General features: G+C 43.5%; 1 protein-coding gene across 14 annotated transcripts in view; it reads left to right on the top strand.

Moving 5' to 3' along the window:
- PLCH1 (phospholipase C eta 1) overlaps positions 1-23,311 on the top strand; it is a 150,778-nt gene that overhangs the window by 56,000 nt on the left and 71,467 nt on the right. For 13 of the 14 annotated variants that reach the window (XM_079977547.1, XM_079977548.1, XM_079977543.1 and 10 more), the window contains 2 exons: positions 17,756-17,902; positions 20,672-20,915. In XM_079977547.1, the coding sequence (XP_079833673.1) occupies positions 17,756-17,902; positions 20,672-20,915 (391 nt within the window). Of the gene's footprint in view, positions 1-1,777; positions 1,897-17,755; positions 17,903-20,671; positions 20,916-23,311 lie in introns of those variants that run through there. The other variant, XM_079977541.1, reaches the window with a different exon arrangement.

The raw sequence follows: 23,311 nt of genomic DNA, 5'->3' as shown, positions 1-23,311 counted from the left end.
TTGCTGCTATGTAGGAGGAGCATTTGCTCTGAAGAGGTAGAGAGTGATTAATGTATATTTATTTTTATTAGCAAGGCTCAGCAGGAGGATCTTTTGATGTCCAACACTGATTGCTTAATAACAAATTACTCTCCTTTTCTTGACCTCTGGAGAAGGTTTCACACCGGGGTTGAAGATGATTGTTTTACGACACATTCTTCCAAAATTGCAGGATGATACCCTGACTTGTTTGCATGCATCTGGAGAAGGACCCTGAGAGTATTTCTTGTGGTGTGATCCTGTAGGTGCATGACTTCTGGAGCTACATGGGCAGAGTCTGTTGTGTGTTCCCTTCCTATTCATTCATCACTATGAGGGAGGACAGAGGCTAGGTTTGGAGCACTCATGCAATTTGCCCTGTACTCATTTTTGCTTCATCTTCACAGGCTCCCCTGCAACACCGCCTCTCGCAGCAGAAAAGCTGCTCGACGGCTCTTTATTCTGCTTTCCTGACATTTCCTCACTTGTTAATTTTTGCGTTTTTGTGTGCTCTTTCACACAACGTAAACAACCACTTCTGGAAATCTAGTGGAACATGGCAGAAGTTTAGCGTTGATTTCCAGGAAAGATTTGTTTGCAGCCCTGTTAACTCAGAAAACCACAGGAGCACTGCGTTGCAGTTTCATGTGTTGACATTTTGGGGCAGTATCACAGCATACAGCTCTTTCCCGCTGTTTAAATTTTAGTGCAACATGGCGCTGTTATCGATCAGAAAGCCACAGTGCAACAGGCACTGCAGTGTAGTAAAAGGAACGTTAGGAATATGGACCGATGTGTTGGCATTAGAACCACTAAAACTAACGCAACAAGCCCCACGTCTGAATTCAGCTTATGAAGACAGTCAGAGCCTCTTGGGCTTGCTGATCGGAAGGTTGGTGGTTCGAATCCCCACCATGGAATGAGCTTCCATTCCTCTGTTCCAGATTCTGCCAACCTAGCAGTTCGAAAGCACACCAGTGCAAGTAGACAAATAGGTACCACTGTGGCGGGAAGGTAAATGGCATTTCCGTGTGCTCTGGCTTCTGTCATGGTGTTCCATTGCACCAGTAGCAGTTTAGTCATGTTGGCCACATGACCCGGAAAGCTGTCTGTGGACAAATACTGGCTCCCTTGGCCTGAAAGTGAGATGCGCGCCGCAACCCCCTAGTTTCCTTTGACTGGACTTAACTGTCCAGGGGTCCTTTACCTTTTACCTTACCCCCCTCCTGAGTCAGACTCCAGGCCCCCTTCCCCTGGTGCACACTTGTCTGCGTCCTTCCCACCCCCGACATCTGCCTTGATAAGAGGCAGTTCTTCCCATTTAAAGTTACCATTTGGAAAATGGCTCTCTGTATTTGGCCTTGGTTTTGAGACAAGGCTGCCTTGACCCCATGAATATTGAGCCTCCAGTCCTGCTGTACGGCTTCCCTTAGGCATCTAGTTAGTAACTGGAAGAACAGGATGATGGGCCAGAGGGAACTTCTGGTGTGATTCAGAGGAGATGCTCTTATGTCCTTATTGTTATAAGCACATTTCCTCTGTGTTTATTTCACATCATTTTTCATTCTTTCAAATCGAGTGAAAACCGAATCACTGCGAATTTTTGTAGATGGAATTCTTAGGAGTTTTTTTTTTTAATAGCATAAAATTTGAGTCTTTGTTGTTCTGGAGATATTAAGGAGAATGTGTTCTGCCCAATGGTTCGGTAAGCAAGTCTGCTCCTGCCTTCCAGCACTCTAGTCTAGCTGCTCTGAAGTGTTATTGGCCATTGAAGAAGGAGAACGATTGCTTGTTCCTAATTGAGAAGAACCGTAGTAGGAAGTTATGTGGTGTTCGATAGCAATCTTCTAGACTAACAATATCTGCGCATGATTAAAGGTAAGACCCTTTTCGACGTACTGATTTCTGGATTCATCTGAGTTTAATTGCAAGCCTCTTTCACAGGTGCATGTCATATCTGTTACAATGGCACCATTGTGGTCTGGATTTTGTGAATTAATCTGCACCATAGACTGTTTTTGCTTTGCAAAAGAGGCTTTTGTTCTTTGCAGTTTTAAAGATTTTCTGACCAGCATTATCTCTAAAGCAAAAGAATATATTATCAGAAAAAGCAAATGCTCATAGCAGCCTTCCAAAACTTGTCACACCTCCAGATGTTTCAGACTACAATTCCCATCATCCACAGACAGCACAGCCGCCTGGAAGTTGCTGAATCAACTCTAGTCCATATTAGATTGTATTAGAATAGCAGACACAAAAGACAGGGCCTATTTTGTGGTGATCCTGTGGAAAGACCCCCATAGGTCAATACATAAGGCTCCATAATGACTTTTAAAATTAAAGACTTAAAAAGAAATCCAAACTGCTTTTGTGTCAATATTTGTGTTGGTACTTTTCTCCTGGTGGTTTTTAAATGTGCTCTTTATGCTCTCTGTTTTCACACTTGTATTATTTTAGTCAGCTTGTTACTGGTTCTTCCTGCTGCTGTGATGATTTTTATATGAGTTATATAGTGTCTCAGATGTTTATATTTTTGGTGATTTGTAATGTTATCAGTTGTTAACTATTTTTAATGTGGCCATCTGTTATGGATGCTTTAGCTGAGATTGCCACATTGCAGAGGGTTAGACTGGATGACTCTAGGGGTCCTTTCTAATTCCACAATTCTATGCTTCTATGATTGAGATCTGCCTTGGAAGGACAATCCTCAAAGGCAGCTTACAAATATGGAAAATTAAAAAATCATAAATGAATTAGCTCCAGCCAGCAAGGTCACTGTGGGTGGGTCAGGGATGGTGGAATCTGTAGCTGAAGGGCATCTGCAGAACTGCCATATTGTTTGCCCTTGGCTTAGGCTTTTAGAATCCTGGACCAGATTGAAACGTTAACTCTCCACACTTTTCTTTCAGTGGTACAAAGGCTTTCTATCGAGAAGCTGTTCCCCCTCATAGTAGTGATGATTAAGCTATGTAAACTCATTAGGCATGTTTGATTAATAAAACCTATGTTCTGTGTGGTATAATGAAGTGGCAGAATATTTGCAACAGTTTTTGGCAATTAGCCTAATTTAGAGTTAAGTGGTTACTTCTTTTTCTTCCATGCTTGATTAAAAAAAGAGAAAGGCTTACTACCAGTGTGGCTTTGGATCAAAAAATTCCCTCGCCTTCACGGTCTCATCACAGCCGTCATGGTTGCAATGTCTAGTGGTTCACAAAAATGGCACTGCAAAAGGAACAAAAGCATGGGTGGTGGTGGTTTAAAATGTCAGCTTATGGATGAGGCCAGCTAGTCTATTATCCTGTTATCATAGTGGCCAGTCAGATGCTTACCTTGGTTTACCGTTCCGGGAATCCGTTCCAAAACCAAAGCGTTCCAAAACCAAGGCGTGCTTTCCCATAGAATGTAATGCAAAATGGATTAATCCATTCCAAACTTTTAAAAACAACCTCCAAAACAGCAATTTAACATGAGTTTTACTATCTAATGACACCATTGATCCATAAAATGAAAGCAATAAACAATGTACTGCAGTCACACAATCAATCAATCAGTAGCTGAACTGCGTTCCACACAGTCATAAAAACAAAACAAAAAGAGCCCCAAAAACAAAAATGCAAAATTAATAGCAAAAACAGACAGACCTCAGTGTAATACTCAAAAAGGAAGTGTGGCACTCAAATTGGAAGCATAACACTCAAATCGGAAGCATAACACTCAAAACGGAGCACGTTTGTCTTCTGAAAAAAGTTTGCAAACCGGAACACTTACTTCCGGGTTTGCAGTGTTTGGGTTCCAAGTTGTTTGAGTATCAAGGCATTTGAGAAGCAAGGTACCACTGTATAGGCAACCTGCAAGCAGGAACTGGGTGCAACAGCACTTTGCACTCCTGCAGTTTCTAAACTGACTTAGTGGGCCCATGCAAGCTCCCATTCCTTCAGCTCCAGCCCCTAAACATGCAGTGATGCTGACCTACCTTACAGGATGGCTGTTGGAAGGCATATTGACACAGGGCAGGCAAACTGCTTTGCACCGTTTGAAATGTGCTACATTGACACCCGGCGTTAGGATAAGGAAATCATAGTCAGGCAGTGTCCTTGCACAAGAGACAAGTTGTTCAGTGTCCCCAGACTAGGGATGGAGGAATCTGTCTATTTCTGGTCTGTGACTCTTTTGTATGGGTTCACCCCTTTTTCTGCATTAATTTGTTAATTTTAAATCTGCACTAAGTCTTGGATTTAAATACATATTTTAAAATGCATTGTTCCGCCTGGCCTTTGGTTTGGACTCGGTCTGACCCTTATGTTTCCCTCTCCTTATGCTCTTGATTCATCAGCAACTTTAAAATGAGGCTACATTTTAAATTGCATTTAACCTGTATTTTAAATTGGTTTTTCTTTTTCTTCTCTGCCCCCTTCTTTTCCCCCTATTATGTTTTTACTGTGATTTTATTGGTGTTAGCTGCCCTGAGCCTGGCTCTGGCCAGGGAGGGTGGGGTATAAATAAAATTTATTATTATTATTATTATTATTATTATTATTATTATCAATTGTATTTCAACATTATTGTTTTTTTGAAGGCAAAATCTTCACCGGAGCATTTAGGAAGTGCAAAAGCCGACGGACGGCTTACGTTCTGATCTGCACATTTGTCTAGGAGGTGTGGATCCAGTCAGTTCATATCAGCGTTCAGAAAGCATACACTTCCTCAAGCATCCCAAACCCAGTCTGAGAACACTCTGAGGCTGTTTTGGACCTCATGGACAGGGTTTGGCTCTTGGCTGTCAGCTGACTTCAGTGCCCAGGCAGGCTGGCGCTGCCACCTAGAGAATGCCCTTGAACCACAGAGCTCTGTCTGTCAGGCTTACAGTGCAAAAAGGAAACTCTGTAGCCTAGGAAGTGAGGAACTGGATTTTGACCGATGCAGAAAACATGGCTCAAAACATACGTGGAACACTCTGGAAAACTATTATAACCCCCATAAAGTCACACCTATCACCAGTGCCCTGTGTCTTATGATATTGCTATTTAAAAAGGTATTCTGATATTAACTGTAAGCTCCCCTGGAAGGCTTTGTATTCTGAAAGGTAGGATATTAACCATCAATGGCTACCAGCTACAATGGTTATGGCATACCGCCACTGTTAGACACAATACGCCTCTTGCTGGAGGGGAGAGGGCACTTGTGTTCGGGTCTTGCTTACGGGTTTCCCACAAGCATCTGGTTGGCCACTGTGAGAACAGGATGCTGGACTAGATGGGCCTTTGGTCTGATCCCACAGTTGTGATGCATCCAAAAAAACGGGGGCAAATGGCAGGTCCCCAGCTGGCTCTGGCCAGCAGCCGGGCGATGTCCGAGCTTCAGAAACCTTTGGAAGCTGAGCACTCAAGCCAGCAGAGAAAAAGACTCTTCACAACAGAAGGGCAGATAGAGATTGCGTAAAGCGTATTTACAGGCATTTTATTCAGCATCAGGACAAAGGGAAAAACATGTCTTCTCCCCTTCGTGTCCAAGCAAACAGCTTAAGCAAAAGCTACACACACAATGGAAGTTCCCAGCAAGCTGTGCTGGAATGTAAACAGACGTGTGACATACAACAACAACTCCACACATCTGTTAAGGTGGAACAGAATATTGTAACACCCACAAGGCTCTTTATTGGTAGATTTCACAATTGTATTCAGGGAAGCCATGAACTTTAGAAACAAAAGTTCACGTTGCTTTCAGAGATTTCAAAGCAGGGTTGGTTAAAGCTGCTATAAGAAGCATACAGATTTCCTGCATTGTAGGCAGTGTTAGAAACTCAAGATGCATAGACCATGCACTAAATGGCACCTTAAACCTAGGTTACGGTTGCCACAATGGAATGTCTAGGCACCATTTTTTATTATTTACAAGTTTACGAAGCTGAAAATGAATTGTGTATATCACCAGCACTATGGAGATTATAGTCTTCATTCTGGCATCCAGAGATCTCCACCTTGTTGCAATTGGCCCGGGGAATTCTGGGTAGGGGTTTGGACTAGATGACCACCAGGGACCCATCCAACTCTATGATTCTATGGAAAATGTTCTGTCTCAAGACTGGGGAAAGTCTAACAGAATAAATGGAAATGATGGCAGGGAGAAAAGAAGCTCAGGTACATAGGCACAAATAATTCCATGGATAGACAGTCACAAGCGTATGTCCTTCTATGTTTTGTTATATAACAGGCCCCCGAAGTAGAATAACAACCGACAGCTTCCTGATGCTAGGGGGTAAGCTGAATTATTGTCTAGATATTAGCACTGCACTTTGGGATTTAGATAAAGTGCACTCTCAGAAGGAAAAAAAGAAAAGAATAAATAGCATTAACTGTGGATGCTCGGAGCGCAAGTTACAGTTCGCTAGCAGAGACCGATCAGGGGCTGATGGGAACTGAAGTCCAACAGGACTTTAGGCTCCTCATCTCTACCTCAAAGAATTCAGTGCAATACGTCTTTCATCTGCACAACAACCCAGTGAGGAAGGGTTAGGCTGATGATGACTGGCTTCACAGGTGGGTAAGGATTTGAACCCGAGTCTTTCAGGGTGAAATCCAGTACTCATAACTACCGTATTTTTTGCTCTATAAGATGCACATTTTTCTCCTAAAAAGTAAGGGAAAATGTGAGTGCGTCTTATGGAGCGAATGGCGCTGCACAGAGAGGTAGAGCTGCGCAGCGCCCCTTCAGCGAAGCGGGAGGAGGAACGGAGCCCCTTCTGTTCCTCCTCCCGCTTTGCTGAAGGAGTGCTGCGGCATCTCTACCTCTCTGTGCAGCGCCTGTCCTGCAAAGCTGGAGGAGGAACAGAAGGGACTCCTTCTGTTCCTCCTCCGGCTTCGCGGAGACGCGCCTGTCCTGGAAGCCGGAGGAGGAACATCCTGAGATTGCCTTGGTACAGACCCTTGGTATTACTGAGTTGCTCGGATAACACGGCTGTGTGACACTGACCCCTCTGCAGCCTCCCTCAGAGAGGGAGAACTGTGCAGCGCCCCTTCAGCAACGTGCTGTCCTGGCTTCTGCCTTAGCCCTGCGCAGCCTCTTTGGGCAGGGGGAGCCTTCATCCTGCTGCCCAGAAGCCAGAACAGCCACACGGTATCCCAGAAGCCAGATCCCTCTTGCTGTTCTGGCTTCTGGGATTCAGAATAATTTTTTCTTGTTTTCCTCCTCCCAAAATTAGGTGTGCTTTATGGTCTGGTGCGTCTTTTGGGGCGAAAAATACGGTAATGGACCTCACTGGCACTCCCGCTTTCCTGTGGCAGGATCCCACAATTCACTGCTTAATGTTTGGGTCAAGGGGTGGGCAATGTGAGACCTGGGGGCCAAATATGGCCCTTCAAGCCCCTCTCTCTGGCCCCCTGGGCCCTCAATAGGCAGGTCTCTTCCCTATCCACACCCCCACTTGCCCTGCTTGGTATCCTCCTTGAGTGCTTTTACCTGGCCTTTGAACTCTGATAATGCTTCCTGCTTGCCTAAAAGGAGAATAGAACCATGTGTGTATGTAGGAATTTAGACTATTGTACAAAGTTGGAAGCTACATTAATTGCTCCATCCACCTTCGCATCTGGCCCTGCGTACCGCTAGCACATGGCCCCCAGAAGATCTCTCAGAAGGGAATCAGTGTTTGAAACTCAGATGTATAAGCTAGGCGCCAAATAGCTCCTCAAACCATGGTTGCGGTTGCCAAAACGGAATGTCTAGTTGCCATTTTGGGGCAAGACAGCTCTAAAGTTTTAATTTGCAAGTGATGGACTGATTGATTCTTAGTTAAACATATGTCTAGTTCAGTGACAACCGTGATCTAAGTTAAGGATGTTGAGAACTGAAAGAAAGAATAGTTACTTGATCCAGGGACAGTCCACATATCTATTGTTATATGTGGATTGGCTGCATTGGCTCCCAGTACGTTTCCAAGCACAATTCAAAGTGTTGGTGCTGACCTTTAAAGCCCTAAACGGCCTCGGTCCTGTATACCTGAAGGAGCGTCTCCACCCCCATCATTCAACCCGGACACTGAGATCCAGCGCCAAGGGCCTTCTGGCGGTTCCCTCATTGCGAGAAGTGAGGTTACAGGGAACCAGGCAGAGGGCCTTCTTGGTAATGGTGCCCGCCCTGTGGAACGCCCTTCCTTCAGATGTGAAGGAAATAAGCAGCTATCTTCTCTTTAAAAGACATCTGAAGGCAGCCCTATTTAGGGAAGTTTTTAATATTTAATGCTGTATTGTTTTTAACACTTGATTGGAAGCCGCCCAGAGTGGCTGGGGAAACTCAGCCAGATGGGCGGGGTATAAATAATAAATTATTATTATTATTATTATTATTATTATTAGCCTGTTCCAACCTCTTTTTCTTAATGGCAACTGCTCCTGCTCAGGCTGCACAGAAAAAGTATTTTGGTTCCAGAAATTCATTTTCTGATAAAATATAAAATAAAATATAACGGATAGAATTCTACAAGGTGGGGGTATTAGTGTGTGAAAACAGTTCAGATCCAAGAATCTCCAGATGGTGGAGATGTCAGGCTCCATCCTGGTACCCAGGCATCTTCACTTGGTCACAAGTGGTCGAAAGCCACCTGCAAAATGTACCTGGCACCTGGCTAATTTCGACCAGCAAAGGGAATGTGAAAAAAGTTTCCCACCTCTGGTCTGGATAAAATATGAAATGGGGTTTTTTTTTGGGAAAGAGCCATGTCATAGCTAGTATCCAAAGTTATTGGGCATCATTTATTCAGGAAGCCAGCTGCTTCCCCACTCTCGGTGCTAGATAAAATATGCCTTGTTTAGGCATCCTTTCCAATTTGTGCTTTTATTTTTATTTTTATGACTGCTTTGTAACTTTGCTGTCGATGCTGCATAGTGCTTTTATTTCTGTCGTTCTCCAGATCTGGTCTACAGGTCTGCTGTGGACCTGAAAGGAAGAAAATATATAATATTTCAGTAAATACCCCCCTGGGATTTGTGGCGCCGCATGCCAGTGAATTAAATTTTCTGATGGTTTGGACATTTCATTGTTACTGAATTTTGTTGGATTTGTTCCTCCGGCCTTCATGTTGTTCATACCACTTTAGGTATTTAATTTAGAAGTACAGTTTAGCTTCCTTTTTTAATAATTACACTCCTATTGTTGGGCAGTGCTCTTTAGGAGTGATCTAATCTTCCTTTCATTTGAATGATGGTAACATTAATAATTCTATAAAAGCCAGTCACTGTAAACCTGCTTTCCCCTCTGGGATTGTAATTTTTAAGGGTTGCGTTTTAAAAAGGAAAAAAAATAATGCATTAGGCCTCTAATGGAAGAGCATTCTCCTCGGCTTGTAAAATCAAAGTTTGTTTCCATTTGTAATTCTGCAGCAAATAGCAGTTTGTTATACTATTTTTCTCTCTGGTTATGTAAGTGCGATTACGTGCATATCCACCATAACTCCAAGGTGTTTTCCCTGGTCAAATTTTAACAGCTCAGTATGTGCAAAATTAGAGGTGTGTTTTCCCCACTTTAACTTGCTGTATATTGAACCACATTTGCCACTTTTGTTGTCTATCCACCCAACTTGGAGAGGCTCTTTTTTGAGATGCTCAAGAAATCTTTCGGCAAGAAGAATTGTGGGATAAGAGAAGTCTTGGGAGACCTCATATATCTTCCCAAGGTGACAGCCAGTGTTTATTTGTGCCAATCATTTATTTCAACCACTCTCAGAGTATGACTTAGCTGGATCTTGCCCTTATGAGCAGCAGCACGCAGTGGCTGCTTTTGGTTGATCAAATCCTGGCTAAATTAACTAGGAAGTGCATGAGGTTTGTTCACTTGCACACAACCCCATTGCTCCTTCCTGCATCAAGCAGTAAAACAAACCATTAAGTTATAGCGAACCATAGTTTCCCATTATCTGTGAACAGGGAACCATGGTGAAGCAGGAACTGAATACAATCTCTTTCAAAGAGAAGCTGATGTATGCTGCCTACTCTAATAAAATGTTCTTGTTCTCTAGAGTTGTTTCTTCTTAACACAAGGTTGTGGCTGCCACTCGGCTCATGTCAGTGGCTTTCCACTATCCTTGTGGATGGGCATTTATTTCAGAACCTTTTGTAAGTGAGAATGAAATGCATCATGAACTGCAATTTCTTGACTTTGCTGTTGAAAATGAAGTTTTTATAACTTAACTTGGAGGCAATAGTCTCCTCTTGTAGTTACTCCCCAGCACTAATATTCCATGGCAATTCCACCATTGCAAACGCAGGTTCCATGTTGCCAGTGGTAGACCTGTTATCCATAGCCATTGATGGACAAACCTATGGACACATGCACCATAGGTTGTGTACCACTGTGGTTTGGGGAAATGAATCTATTTTATTGTGATGCCTGACAAAGTCTACTGCATGGGGAGGCAAACTAAGGCCTGGGGGTTGGATCCGGCCCAATTGCCTTCTAAATCTGGCCTGTGGATGGTTCAGGAATTAGCGTGTTTTTATATGAGTAGAATGTGTGCTTTTATTTAAAATGCATCTCTGGGTTATTTGTGGGGTATTCCCCCCACCAAATATAGTCCGGCCCCCCACAAGGTCTGAGGGACAGTGGACCGGCCCCCTGCTGAAAAAGTTTGCTGACCCCTGGTCTACTGATCCTTCTGTTTATTTCATTCCCTCTGCGATAATGTGCTCCATGCACTCGTTGCTCTTTGTTTCTTTATTGTTTGAATGCTGCTGCTTTTGAAAACTTAAAAACAATCTTTTTTTTTTAAAAAAAGAGCAATGCTCTTTCCTAATTCCTCTTTCAGCTGCGTTTTCTTGGGTCAGATTAATTCTACTGAATTTGACGTCTACCCAGATCCCTTGGAAAAGCTCAGTTTTTCTGCATTCTCTCTCTTTGTGTGTCTCGTGGTTTGGGTGGTGGTGGGGGGCATGACCAGAGTGGGTGGTGTCCACAGCAATTGCTTTAAAAAAATCCAAATCTACTCACAGGCCTAAAAAGGCACGTGACTGCTGGTCTGAGTCAGTACTATGGGGGAATGAATTCATGGTACCCAGAGCACTTGCAGGACCTTGGAGAGTTCCCGTGTTTCGTTTTGCATTCTTGGGTCTTGTGGGATTGGGGAGATGGGAGTACAGTGGTACCTTGGGTTAAGTACTTAATTCATTCTGGAGCTCTGTTCTTAACCTGAAACTGTTCTTAACCTGAAGCACCACTTTAGCTAATGGGGCCTCCTGCTGCTGCCGCGCCGCCACCACACGATTTCTGTTCTTATCCTGAAGCAAAGTTCTTAACCCGAGGTACTATTTCTGGGTTAGCAGAGTCTGTAACCTGAAGCGTATGTAACCCGAGGTACCACTGTACCACAGAACACTCCCCAAATGAGAAATGGATTTTTAAAAATGTATCTATATCATCTATATCTATATCTATATCAAAAGAAATTATAAGGTTTCTAGATCCAGTTCCCAAGACGGGCAGGCGCAAAGAAGGAGGCCTGTCTGACTGAGCAAGTTCTAGAATTGGGTGTGGAAAATAAATAAAACAAGGGCTGTTATTTTTCAAGACATACTGAAAGGAGGCTATATGCCAAGCATTCAACATGCATATTTAATTAAATGGTGGAACCCTTTGTTTCCCCCACCCAATGGGGGTTTTGACCCACAAACCAGGGATTTTATGCTGTGAGATGAATGGTTCACGGGATGCGGAGGCTCTGGCTCCATCCTTGAGCAGAAGGGGGGGAGGGGGAGAAAGGGGAAGGTTTGGATGAGGGATTGTTGGTTTGCTTTGTTTTTCTTCTTGTTTTTATTATGCATTGTGTGTTCAGATTGTATTTTGATGCTGCAAACCACCCTGAGATCTTTGGATTACAGGTTACAGATGCTTCAGGTTACAGACTCCGCTAACCCAGAAATATTACCTCGGGTTAAGAACTTTGCTTCAGGATGAGAACAGAAATCATGCAGCGGTGGCGCAGCGGCAGCGGGAGGCCCCATTAGCTAAAGTAGTGCTTCAGGTTAAGAACAGTTTCAGGTTAAGAACAGACCTCCAGAACGAATTAAGTTCTTAACCCGAGGTACCACTGTATAGCAGTTTACACACACACACACACACACACACACACACACACACACACACACTTACTTTAATGTGCCAATGTGTTTTCAAGGTTGCAGAGAATATGTGTGTTTTGAAGCTACCACCAAAGTCCAAGGAATTCCTGTTTTTGGATTGTTTGCTGCCGTCCTCTGATGCTCCCTTTGCACGCTGTAAACCAGGCCCACTTGAATTTTATTACAGTTGCAGCCTTTGCATTATTCAAAGAGAGGCATAAACTGCTTAGAAACGGGCCTTTGGCTCGCAAACAGGCTGCAGAGGGGTCAGTGTCACACAGCCGTGTTATCCGAGCGACTCAGTAATACCAAGGGTCTGTACCAAGGCAATCTCAGGATGTTAAAAGACCTCATTTTACACAGGGATAAATAACAAGCAGAAGGTGGTATTGGCTGCTGCTGCCGCCACGCAGATTAGAGGGCTCTTTGGACATAAGGCCGTGTGTGGGCTACTACTCAGACTCACAGCTTAGCAGTCCCAGTCCGGCAGCTTTTGATTTGCTCAGCGCCGCAAAGCGTCGCTTTGGGCTGCGGAATAAATATCATCGGCCTGTTTTGAGAAGCTTCTGAGCAACCTCTGGACTCCTTGCTCTCCAATGGCGTCTTCTCTGGCTTCAGAGGTCTACCATGTGGTGGGAAGCGTGGGAACTTCACAAGTTTGCCGCTTGGCTCAAATGGGTTGGTATCTCTTTCAGAGTTTCAGATTCAACGTGCTCCCTTTGCAACAGGGAACCGGAAGACAGGCAGGGCAGGTGGCGGCAGCAGGATGTCACTGTCAGGTGTGATTCCCACGCTATTTATTTCGACAGATGCTGCTGGTGCTCCGATCTGTTTTTGTTTTTAAAAGATTATTTGAAATGCTTGCGTGATTAGTTTGAGTGTGCTGCTGGGCTGATTCCATTTAAATAGCAAATACTAATTGTTTGGTGTTCTATGCTTTTGCGCGATTCGTTCCTAAATAGCAAGATTCGTCTATTGTTTTTAGTTTGACTGTTGTTCAAACAGCTGTTTTGATTTGCTAAATAAAATGGCTGCAGCTGAACCCTAATTTACGCTTGCTTGGAAGTATGCCACACTGTATTCAAGGGAATGGACTATAGGTAAGAATATAAAGGATTGTCGCTATGTGGTCTGCTTTTATGTAGTGTTTGTTAGCGACTAAGTCCCTCCTAAACAGAGATCACAGAATTGCCACTTTCTTGCTTAAAAAGGAGAATGGCTTAGCTTTGATTTTAGGGTTCACACAGTTACGGAGTAGTTTAAGGACGTTTGTTCTCCATTGTTTAAGAGGGCAGGGGTAGAGCCAAAGGGTGGAAACTGTAGGGACGCAGATTTTGTCTAAACAACCAGCTGAATTTCCTAAATTGCCTTGGGAAGTGGTGGGCTATCCTTCCCTGGAAGGGTTGTTGCTCACTGTTTGTTGTTGTTGTGTCCGACTCTTCGTGACCCCATGGACCAGAGCACGCCAGGCACTCCTGTCTTCCACTGCCTCCTGCAGTTTGGTCAAACTCATGCTGGTAGCTTTGAGAACACTGTCCAACCATCTCATCCTCTGTCATCCCCTTCTCCTTGTGCCCTCCATCTTTCCCAGCATCAGGGTCTTTTCCAGGGAGTCTTCTCTTCTCATGAGGTGGCCAAAGTATTGGAGCTTCAGCTTCAGGATCTGTCCTTCCAGTGAGCACTCAGGGCTGATTTCCTTAAGAATGGAGAGGTTTGATCTTCTTGCAGTCCATGGGACTCCAGCACCATAATTCAAAGCATCAATTCTTCGGCGATCAGCCTTCTTTATGGTCCAGCTTTCACTTCCATACATCACTACTGGGAAAACCATAGCTTTTACTATACGGACCTTTGTTGGCAAGGTGATGTCTCTGCTTTTTAAGATGCTATCTAGGTTTGTCATTGCTTTTCTCCCATTGCTCACTGTTAGAGCATCTGTTTTCCATGCAGGATGTTTATGACAGCTCCAGGTAGGACTGGAAGAGATCCCTGGCGGAAACCTTGGAGAGCTGCTGCTAGTCAGTGTAGACAGTACTCAGCTAGATGTACCAATGGTCTGACTCAGGAAAAGTTAGCTTCCTATGACCCACAAACTGCTGGGATAGGTCAGTTGGTTGGGGCATGGTGCTGATAATGCCAAGGTTGCAGGTTTGATTCCCATATGGGACAACTGCATAGCCCTGCATTGCAGGCAGTTGGACTAGATGATCCTCGGGATTCCTTCCAACTCTACAATTCTGTGATTCTTCCATGACCCTAAGCAGAGACTGAGTGGTCATCTGTTGGGGTGCTGTAGTTCAATCTTGTACTGTGGATTCTGCTTTGAGTAGGGAGTTGGACTACAGTAGAATCAGTTTGTTTCCCTCCCCTCTTTCTTTTTCCTTTCTCCTCCTGTGAAGAGGCTGCATCCTAATGTTTTAATGTTGTATTTTAATCTTGTTTTTTAAATTGTATTTTAATCAACTTGTTTTTATTATTGGTTGTTAGCTGCCCTGAGCCCGGTCTTGGCTGGGGAGGGTGGGGTATAAATGATTATTATTATTATTATTATTATTATTATTATTATTATTATTATACCTCTGGTTATGTACCGTCTTCCTTGTGAATGCTTCGGGTAATGAGCTCCGCTAGCCCAGAAGCAAACTTTGCCCCGGGATGTGAACGGAAGCCACATGCCGGAGGCACGCACACAGTGGGAGGCCCCATTAGGGAAAGCGCACCTCAGGTTAAGAACGGACCTCTGGTTTCATGTTAAGAACGGACCTCTGGAACAAATTAAGTTTGTAACTGGAGGTATGTGCTCTCCAGAATCCCTTCTGACTAACTCTAATGCTAAGGTCCCAGAGGATGGGACCAGATTTCTATGGCCATGGTTTTGTTTGTAGCAGGATGTTCCATTGTTAGGCAATTTTTGATAATGCACTCCCAGAATAGAAGTGCAGACTAAAATAGGCTTTTGTTAGGCTTTCAAAAGTTAGAAGATTTGCTTACCTCTAACCTCCATATATATCTGCAGGCACAGCCAGATTATAGATTAAAGCCCTGTGTTACTTAGCTGAGTCCTTGTTGAAAATATAATTTTTGAGTCACCAGTCGTTTCCTGTCATTTGCAGAACAGAAAAGCAACAACCGCATTTCTGTATATACTCACGATTTTTGCCCCCCCTTGAAAATCTAACAAAAAATAACAAGCTCCACACATGTGGATTTCATTCTCACACATATATGAACGATATCACAATTTTGTTTTTGTATAAGTGACTATCATTTTCAGATGCACATACATGTGTATTATATACCAAATGTTCTGAAATACTTAAATATGAAACGACAGAGACTGCCTGTTCATGGCTAGAATGTTAATTCCATCATCTAAGGCTAGATATTTGTACAAGCCGGTATATCCAAAATTATGTGTTCTTTTCAGTTCCCCTCCCCCTCAAATAAGTGCTACAGCAAGTTGTCTTTATAATACAGATTTTCAAACTTCTTGTTCCTAATTAGGGTTGCATAATCGAAACAAACATCAAGACAAAACCTGCTCTGGGTTTGTTATTTGGAAATACAGTTTAGCACCAAATATATATTTTTCTTTTCCTGTAATGAATTCCCATTTGTGATCCCTCCTTCCCCTCCTAAAGAGACTCGATTCCTGGACAGACTTTTCCTTCATGTACCGTTATTCTCTTTTGATAACATAACTCATACATTAGGGCAGTCTTTCCCAGCTTGGTGCCTTTCAGACCTTTTGAACTATAATTCCTTTTCAGTCCCAGCCAGTAGTTCAGGAAAGATGGCTGTTGTGTTTCATTATTATACATTAATGGTTAGGGGGAAATTAATTTTCTTGAACAAATTTGTGTCTTATTTTCCTTTTGGAATGTTACCGGCCAGGCTTGTCTACAAGTAGGTTTTCTGCTGTGGCATGACGCAGGTACAATTGTTTGACGAATAAGTGTAACCAGGTCATCTCTGGAAGTTATTATAATGTTTTTGAAGGTTCTGAGTCAAACTTTATGAAACTCTATGAAGCTGGGCTCAGAGCGGCTAACAACAGTAAAATAATACAACATGATATAGAAGAATGCTGTAAAACAAGGGTCAGACTTCATGTAATGCAGGAAATCCGTGAGTCTGCTCTCTTAATACCCCTTTCTTCAAAACCACCATGAATGGGAAACAGTGGTGTTGAGGGAAGTTTGGATTAATCCCTTTCCTTTCCTGGTTTCCCCAACTGACACCATCTTTCCCTTTATAAAAGCTGCTTTTAGCCCTAGTGGCTAATGACTCATCAGTTCCATTGTCAAACAGCTCTCACAGTTGTGAGATTTCAGCTACTGTTCAACAGGTATCTTCCTTCCTGTAAGTTCAGCCTGTCAGATGGAGTCCTGTCTTTGCGGACAACAGGGAACAAGTCTTTTGCCCTTTTCTATGTGACAGTTCTTCAGGTATTTGAAGAATCTTAACATGTCCCCCTGAGTCTTCTCTTCTTCAGGCTGAGCATAGGAAGTCCCAGTCTTTTCTCATTGGACTTGTTTTCCATGCCACTGACCATCTTAATTGCCCTCCTCTGAATCTGTTCTGATTTATAGAAAGCTCTTTCACGTAGCGGATTCTGCACTTAGCTTGTGTAAGAGTCACTCTCTGCCCTTGGAGTTTGAATTGCATGAACAGGGTCACATAAGCAGAGAGAAATGGGAGAGAGTTTATGTACTTATGTTTAAACTTGAACCAAGAGCATATATTGTTAGGGAGAAATGGGTATGTTAAAGGTTTGGCATTTGTGTGTGTATGGGGTAGAGGGAGAAGCACCCTAAAATATTTTCTTGACTTGCCATATCACAGGTGCTGTTTTTATAAATTGGAATTTAAGTTGCCTAAACTGTACAGTATAGAGATTAAAACGGGACACTTTAAAAGATTTGTATCGGCAGAAGTAGAAAAGTACCAGAAACCCTTGGATTTACAGTTATGAGATAGGTCATCTGCAGACTGTCAGTATTTTGTGGGAAGATTTCAAAAGCATACTGGAAATTTAGGTTTGGAGTACATCTAGGTCCACTATAGGTCCGGATTTTCCTAGACATTACTGGGATTTCAAAGGCAGAAATGATGTCTGGGGGTAATTTCTGAAATGTGGCACTTTGTATTGGATTTTAGGCAAGCCAATTGAAATTTTTGGCATTTGGTAAAAAATTGGGTTCATAAAACTTTTGGGTTACTTTCTGAAATATGGCAACCCTAAGTACATTACTCTAGTACAAGTCTGTTTTAAAACACAAACTTTTTGTGGCTAGACAAGTGAAGACTAAATGCCCTGAAACATGGAATGAACAGATGATTACAGGAAGATGTGTGTGTGTGTGTGTGTGTGTGTGTGACACACACCCTGTAAGCAAATCGGGATGAATGCAGGACAAATGCTCAATGCTAGTTATAATTTCTTAAATAGGCTTCATTCTAATGTTACAAATGTTTTCAGAGGCCGATTAATCCCCAGTTTTCCTTCATATCAGATGAAAAATAAAAGGATTATGCAGTATTTATTCTGTTGATAAGCGCTGCAGTAATTACTTAGGCATCAAATCACTCTCTCAGCTATATTTGTTGTGTTCTCTTCCCCCGCCTCCCCTCAGTTGAAAGATGCATGAGTGTAATGCAGTCTGGGACTCAGATGGTTAAACTGAAGAGTGGAGCCAAAGGACTTGTGCGCCTTTTTTACCTCGATGAACACAGGACTTGCATCCGATGGAGGCCATCCAGGAAAAGCGAAAAAGCGAAAAGTAAGTTATTTCTAAAATGCGTTTTTGTGTGTGCGTCTTTTAGATCTATCCTTTTTTGAATTTGGAAAGGGCAGGTGCATATCCATCACTCCTAGTCCTTTTCATGTGGCCCAAATCCCCTGTCCACTCTTCTCACATTCAAACCCTGTCCCCATGGTTAAGTTTAAGGTAAAGGGTAAAGGGACCCCTGACCATTAGGTCCAGTCATGACCGACTCTGGGGTTGCGGCGCTCATCTCGCTTTAATGGCCAAGGGAGTCGGCGTACAGCTTCCGGGTCATGTGGCCAGCATGACTAAGCCGCTTCTGGCGAACCAGAGCAGTGCATGGAAACAGCATTTACCTTCCCACCAGAGCGGTACCTATTTATCTACTTGCACTTTGACGTGCTTTCGAACTGCTAGGTTGGCAGGAGCAGGGACTGAGCAACGGGAGCTCACCCCGTCACGGGGATTCGAACCGCCGACCTTCTGATCGGCAAGCCCTAGGCTCTGTGGTTTAACCCACAGCACCACCCGCGTCCCTAGCACCATATAAAAGTTAACTATGCTTAAGATTGGCAGGGGGAGGGATGTGGGTAGGGATGTGTGGGATTGCATTTGATCCCAAAGTTCTCTCCTAGTAGTTCAAATACTGGGTACAGTTCTGGGTGCCTCACCTTAAAAAGGATAGTGTACCGACAGCATACGAATCAGCATGGCTAACTTGACCCAATAACACCCCCCCAACCAGAAACAAATCTCACTGCAGCCAACCCAAGACAACCAGCCAAGCCCTAGGCTGCCCCCACAACCTCTCTCACTACCAAGGAAATATAACAAGCGAACAGAAAGAGAACCTACCCAAGTGACACTGACACAAAACCCCAAACATACCCCAAACAAACAGTAGAAGAATATAAGCTTTACTGCCCCACTCCCTCTCTGCCCCCCTCTTCCCCCCACCTTATACTGCATACAACACTAATTTCTCACAATAAATGTAACTGATCTGTAGAAAACACAACCTGAAAAAAGAGACAATGCACGTACTTTTGTAAATAATAATAATAATAATAACAATAGGTGTAGAGTTGGGAAATGTTCAAAAAAGGGCAACCAAAATTAACAAGGTACGACTGCCCTGTGAGGAAAGATTGCCACGCTTGGATCTTTTTAGTTTAGAACAATGGCAAGGATTAGAGAGATAAAATTGGATATTGAAATATGGAAATATCGTGAGAGGCAGGACTGAGACTTGGAGTTGCTTTGACATTCAGGCCGTGGGAAGTCGCAAAAATTTGAATTAAATTCGGAAGACAATTGGATTTTTTTTTTATTGGATTAGGATTTGATGCTAATTGGATGTTTTTATTGGAAAATTAATAAACGCTCTAACAACAACAAAATGGCAAGGATGAGGTCCCAACGAAAGATGAATGGCAACTTAAATTGACAGAATATGCACAACTCACAGATTTAACATATCGAATAAGAGAACAGTAAGAACATATCTTTAAAGAAGATTGGAAAATGTTTACTGAATATATGGGAAACCGTTGTATGTAGCTGAAAACGCTGGCAGCATTAAGATAAATTCAACAGCGTAAACATGTTTTGATGGATGCAATAATGGAATACTGAATGGTAAAGTTTTTGTAAAATATGCAGGGATTTATGATATGTAAAGTGAACCATGGAAAGAGAAGGATGGAAGTCATTGATATCTTAAGGGTGTAAAGTGAGTATTTTAAGTTGTAAAACAGAAAACATAATAAAACTATATACAAAAGAAAAATGGCAAGGATGAGGTGACATGATAGAAGCTTATAAAATTATGAATGGCATGGAGAAAGTCTGCAGAGAATCTCCCCCCACCTCTCTTATAATGCTTGAAGAGTTGGACACCCAATGAAGTGGAATATTAGAAGATTTAGGGCAGATGAAAGCAAGTACTTCATGCAGAACATCGTTCAAATATGCAACTCAATCCAGCAGGGAGCAGTGATGGCCACCAACTTAGATGGCTTTAAAAGAGAATCGGACACATTTATGGAGGATAAGGCCAACAGTGGTTGGTAGCCACGATGGCTTGTGCTCCACCAGAGTTGGTAGCAGTGCATGCTTTTGAATCCCAGTTGCTGGAGAGAGACCACAGAAGGGGCGAGTGCTCTTGTGCTCAGGTCCTCTAATTGCTGTTTTCCTACAGGCATCTGGTTGGCAATGGGGAGAAAAGGACCCTGAACTAGATGGGCCATTATTTAGCCTGATTCAGCAGGCATTTCTTAGGTTCTTATGGTTCAGGAATTGGGAGCATGGTATGTACACTGGTTTACAGTGTAAAATGTATCCAGTATCTTCAGCTGTAGTAGCTAAAGCAATACACAGTCCCTTCCCTCCTTCCCCTTCCTTCCTTCCTTCCTTCCTTCCTTCCTTCCTTCCTTCCTTCCTTGAGTTCCTGTTTTGTGCCTCCCCCTCACTTAACAAGAGCACCCCCTTGATACTCTCCAGACATTTTGGACTCCAACTCCCATCAGCCTCAGCTGACATGACCAATAGTGAGGGATCTGGAGGGCACCAGATTGGGGAAGAGTGACTTACATCTTCAGAGGGATGCAACTTTGCACAATATCTATCAAGGAGCCTTCTCTTTAATCATTTTCACCCTAGCTCATTAAGGTACAAGGCTAAATTGCAATGAACAATATGGAAACCTGAAGAATTTGAGCCCTTTCACTTTTTGGGTTCCCCCCTGTTTTGTCTTGCTTTTACAGTATTATCTTGCTTTTACAGTCATAATTGATTCCATCTACAAAGTGACTGAAGGACGGCAGTCAGAAATATTCCATCGCCATGCTGAAGGCAATTTTGACCCGAGCTGCTGCTTCACCATTTACCACGGCAACCATATGGAGTCGCTGGATCTGATCACCTCCAACCCAGAGGAAGCTCGCACCTGGATCACCGGCTTGAAGTACCTGATGGCTGGGATCAGTGACGAGGACTCTCTAGCCAAGCGACAGAGAACACACGATCAATATCCTTTCAGGAAGCTAGATTCTGGCTCCGTGTCTGGGGATTCTGGTTGGTGGAGAACCTGTGGGCCTCCAAACATTATTGGACGGCAGCTTCCATCGGCCCCAACCAGCTTGGCTGATAGTCAAGGATGATGGGAGTTGTCATCCAGAAACACCTGGAGAGCCACAGTCTCTCCATCTCTCGCATCATGACATGCTTTGAGGTACAAGGTGTGCCCTAGATTTCACCTCTGGTCATATTTTTAAAAATGCCTTTGTTTCTTGATTGCCAAGATTTGCATTTTTGCTTGCTATTTTTGATTAATATCTTTGATATCACCCTGTGGGGTGATATTCCTCCTGTTCCCTTTTTCAGGATTAACAGATGTAGAATTGTACAACCACTGTGGTTGTACAACTTTGTCTCTGTTAATTCTGATTAAATAGTAATAATAAAAAACCTGGTGAGCTGCTGAGTCCTACTTAAGATCCTCTTAGGCAGCAGTGCCCTGGAATTTTAGTTGCACCATCTATAGGTAGTGTGAGGCATCTGCACTTGGTGGCAGAATTAAATAACCATCGCAGGTAGGCAAAATTTGTTACTATACTAGTACAGTATTGCATTTTAGCTTTTCCTGCATGCAAGCATCCCTGGACTGTGACCACTTTTAGAAAGAAGGAAATGTTAAAGTTCAAGCCAGGACTATGTTAGCTGGACTGCAGATGGTCCAGTTTTGCTCAGAGACAAAGCAGAGAGGGAAAATGGAAGGTGAAAAATAAAATAACTAGAACATCAATCACTCAATCAGATAAAGATAAAACAAGGGCAGAAGACATTGCAAAGCTGGAGTAAATTCAGGGAGGGGTGGTTGGTGGTGGGAAACCCACTTGAAGATTTACTTTCCCCAAACTAGTTGGAAATGAAAGAAATTATTCTCCAGCAAAGATATGGGATCGTGACTCCCATTTCGTTGGACCCAGGTTGCCCGAGTGAACTGCGAAAGTAGGGGACGCTTTCTCAGACCTGATAATCCCCACCTCCAAATTTCAGCTCCGACTGTCGGAAGACAGAGAAGTGCCTGCCAGCCTTTTGTGGCAAATTACAAGCTCCATAAACTCCTTCCGCACTTTCTATATTTATCCCTGACTTTTGGAGGCCTGCATGTTGCTGCCGTGTGTTTGGTTGTGCTGAAATGTGACTTCAAGCCTTGTTTGCATTATCAGTCTTGGCAGCTAGAAAGGCGGCAGGGAGAAATGACCCCTGTAACAGCTCCAGCTGGAGTGGGAAGAGAACAGAAGCCACCAGGGGATGTGGATTTGAAAGGGGTGTGTGCATCAGTTGGGGGGGGGGAAGGGCAGAGGGAGAAAGCAACCAATAGGAGAAAGGTTCCATGAAATTGGATGGTTGTCCAAGAGGCTATTGCAGAGCTGGAGAATCTAGACAAAACAACTGAAACTGCAATCCTCCACATACTTGCGAAGGAGGAAGCTCCATTGAAGATAGCGGGGCTCACTGCCAAGTAGACATGCAGCGGTCAAGGGAAGTATCTGGAAATGGGGAAGGGCTTCAGCTCAGTGGTAGAGCCTCTGTTTTTCATGCAGAAGGTCTCAGGTTCAATTCTCAGCATCTGCAGGTAGGGCTGGAGGAGATCTCCTTCTGAGACCCTGGAGAGAAGATGCCCATTAGTGGAGACAACACTGAACTAGATAGATACTAGATAGACTGAACTAGATAGGGATTCGGGTGGCGCTGTGGTCAAAACCACAGAGCCTCTTGGGCTTGCCGATCAGAAGGTTGGTGGTTCAAATCCCTGTGTCAGAGTGAGCTCTCATTGTTCTGTCCCAGCTCCTGCCAACCTAGCAGTTCCAAAGCATGCCAGTGCAAGTAGATAAATAGGTACTGCTGTGGCAGGAAGGTAAACGACATTTCCATACACTCTGGTTTCCATCACGGTGTTCCGTTGTGCCAGAAGCGGTTTAGTCCTGCTGGCCACATGACCTGGAAAGCTGTCTGTGGACAGACACTGGCTCCCTCCTTCTGAAAGTGAGATGTGCATCACAACCCCATAGTCACCTTTGACAGGACTTAACTGTCCAGGGGTCCTTTACCTTTTTTTTTTAAAAGATAGACCAATGCTATACAGCAGCATTCTAAGTTCCTGTCATCGCTGTGAGGCACATCTAAAGTGCTTGCGGCTTTTGAGTTCAAGAAAAAGGACAATGTCACATGGGTGAACATGGTAAAAGAGTGCAAGAATGATTTAAACAGAATTTCCTAACACAACTCATTCACACATTGCTAGGACTTGGGGCTATCCAGCTGAGTTGATTTGGCGTAGGTTTGGAACTGGCAAAAGGAAGTATGTTTCCTCTCACAGTACTCAATTGGTTTGTGTAATTGATTAGCTCAATATGT

This window comes from Podarcis cretensis (genome assembly GCF_951804945.1).
Source record: "Podarcis cretensis genome assembly, chromosome: 5".
In the NCBI taxonomy this organism is placed as follows: Eukaryota; Metazoa; Chordata; class Lepidosauria; order Squamata; family Lacertidae; genus Podarcis; species Podarcis cretensis.
The sequence above is the reverse complement of the archived record's forward strand: the minus strand, read 5'-3'. Positions and strand labels throughout refer to the sequence as shown.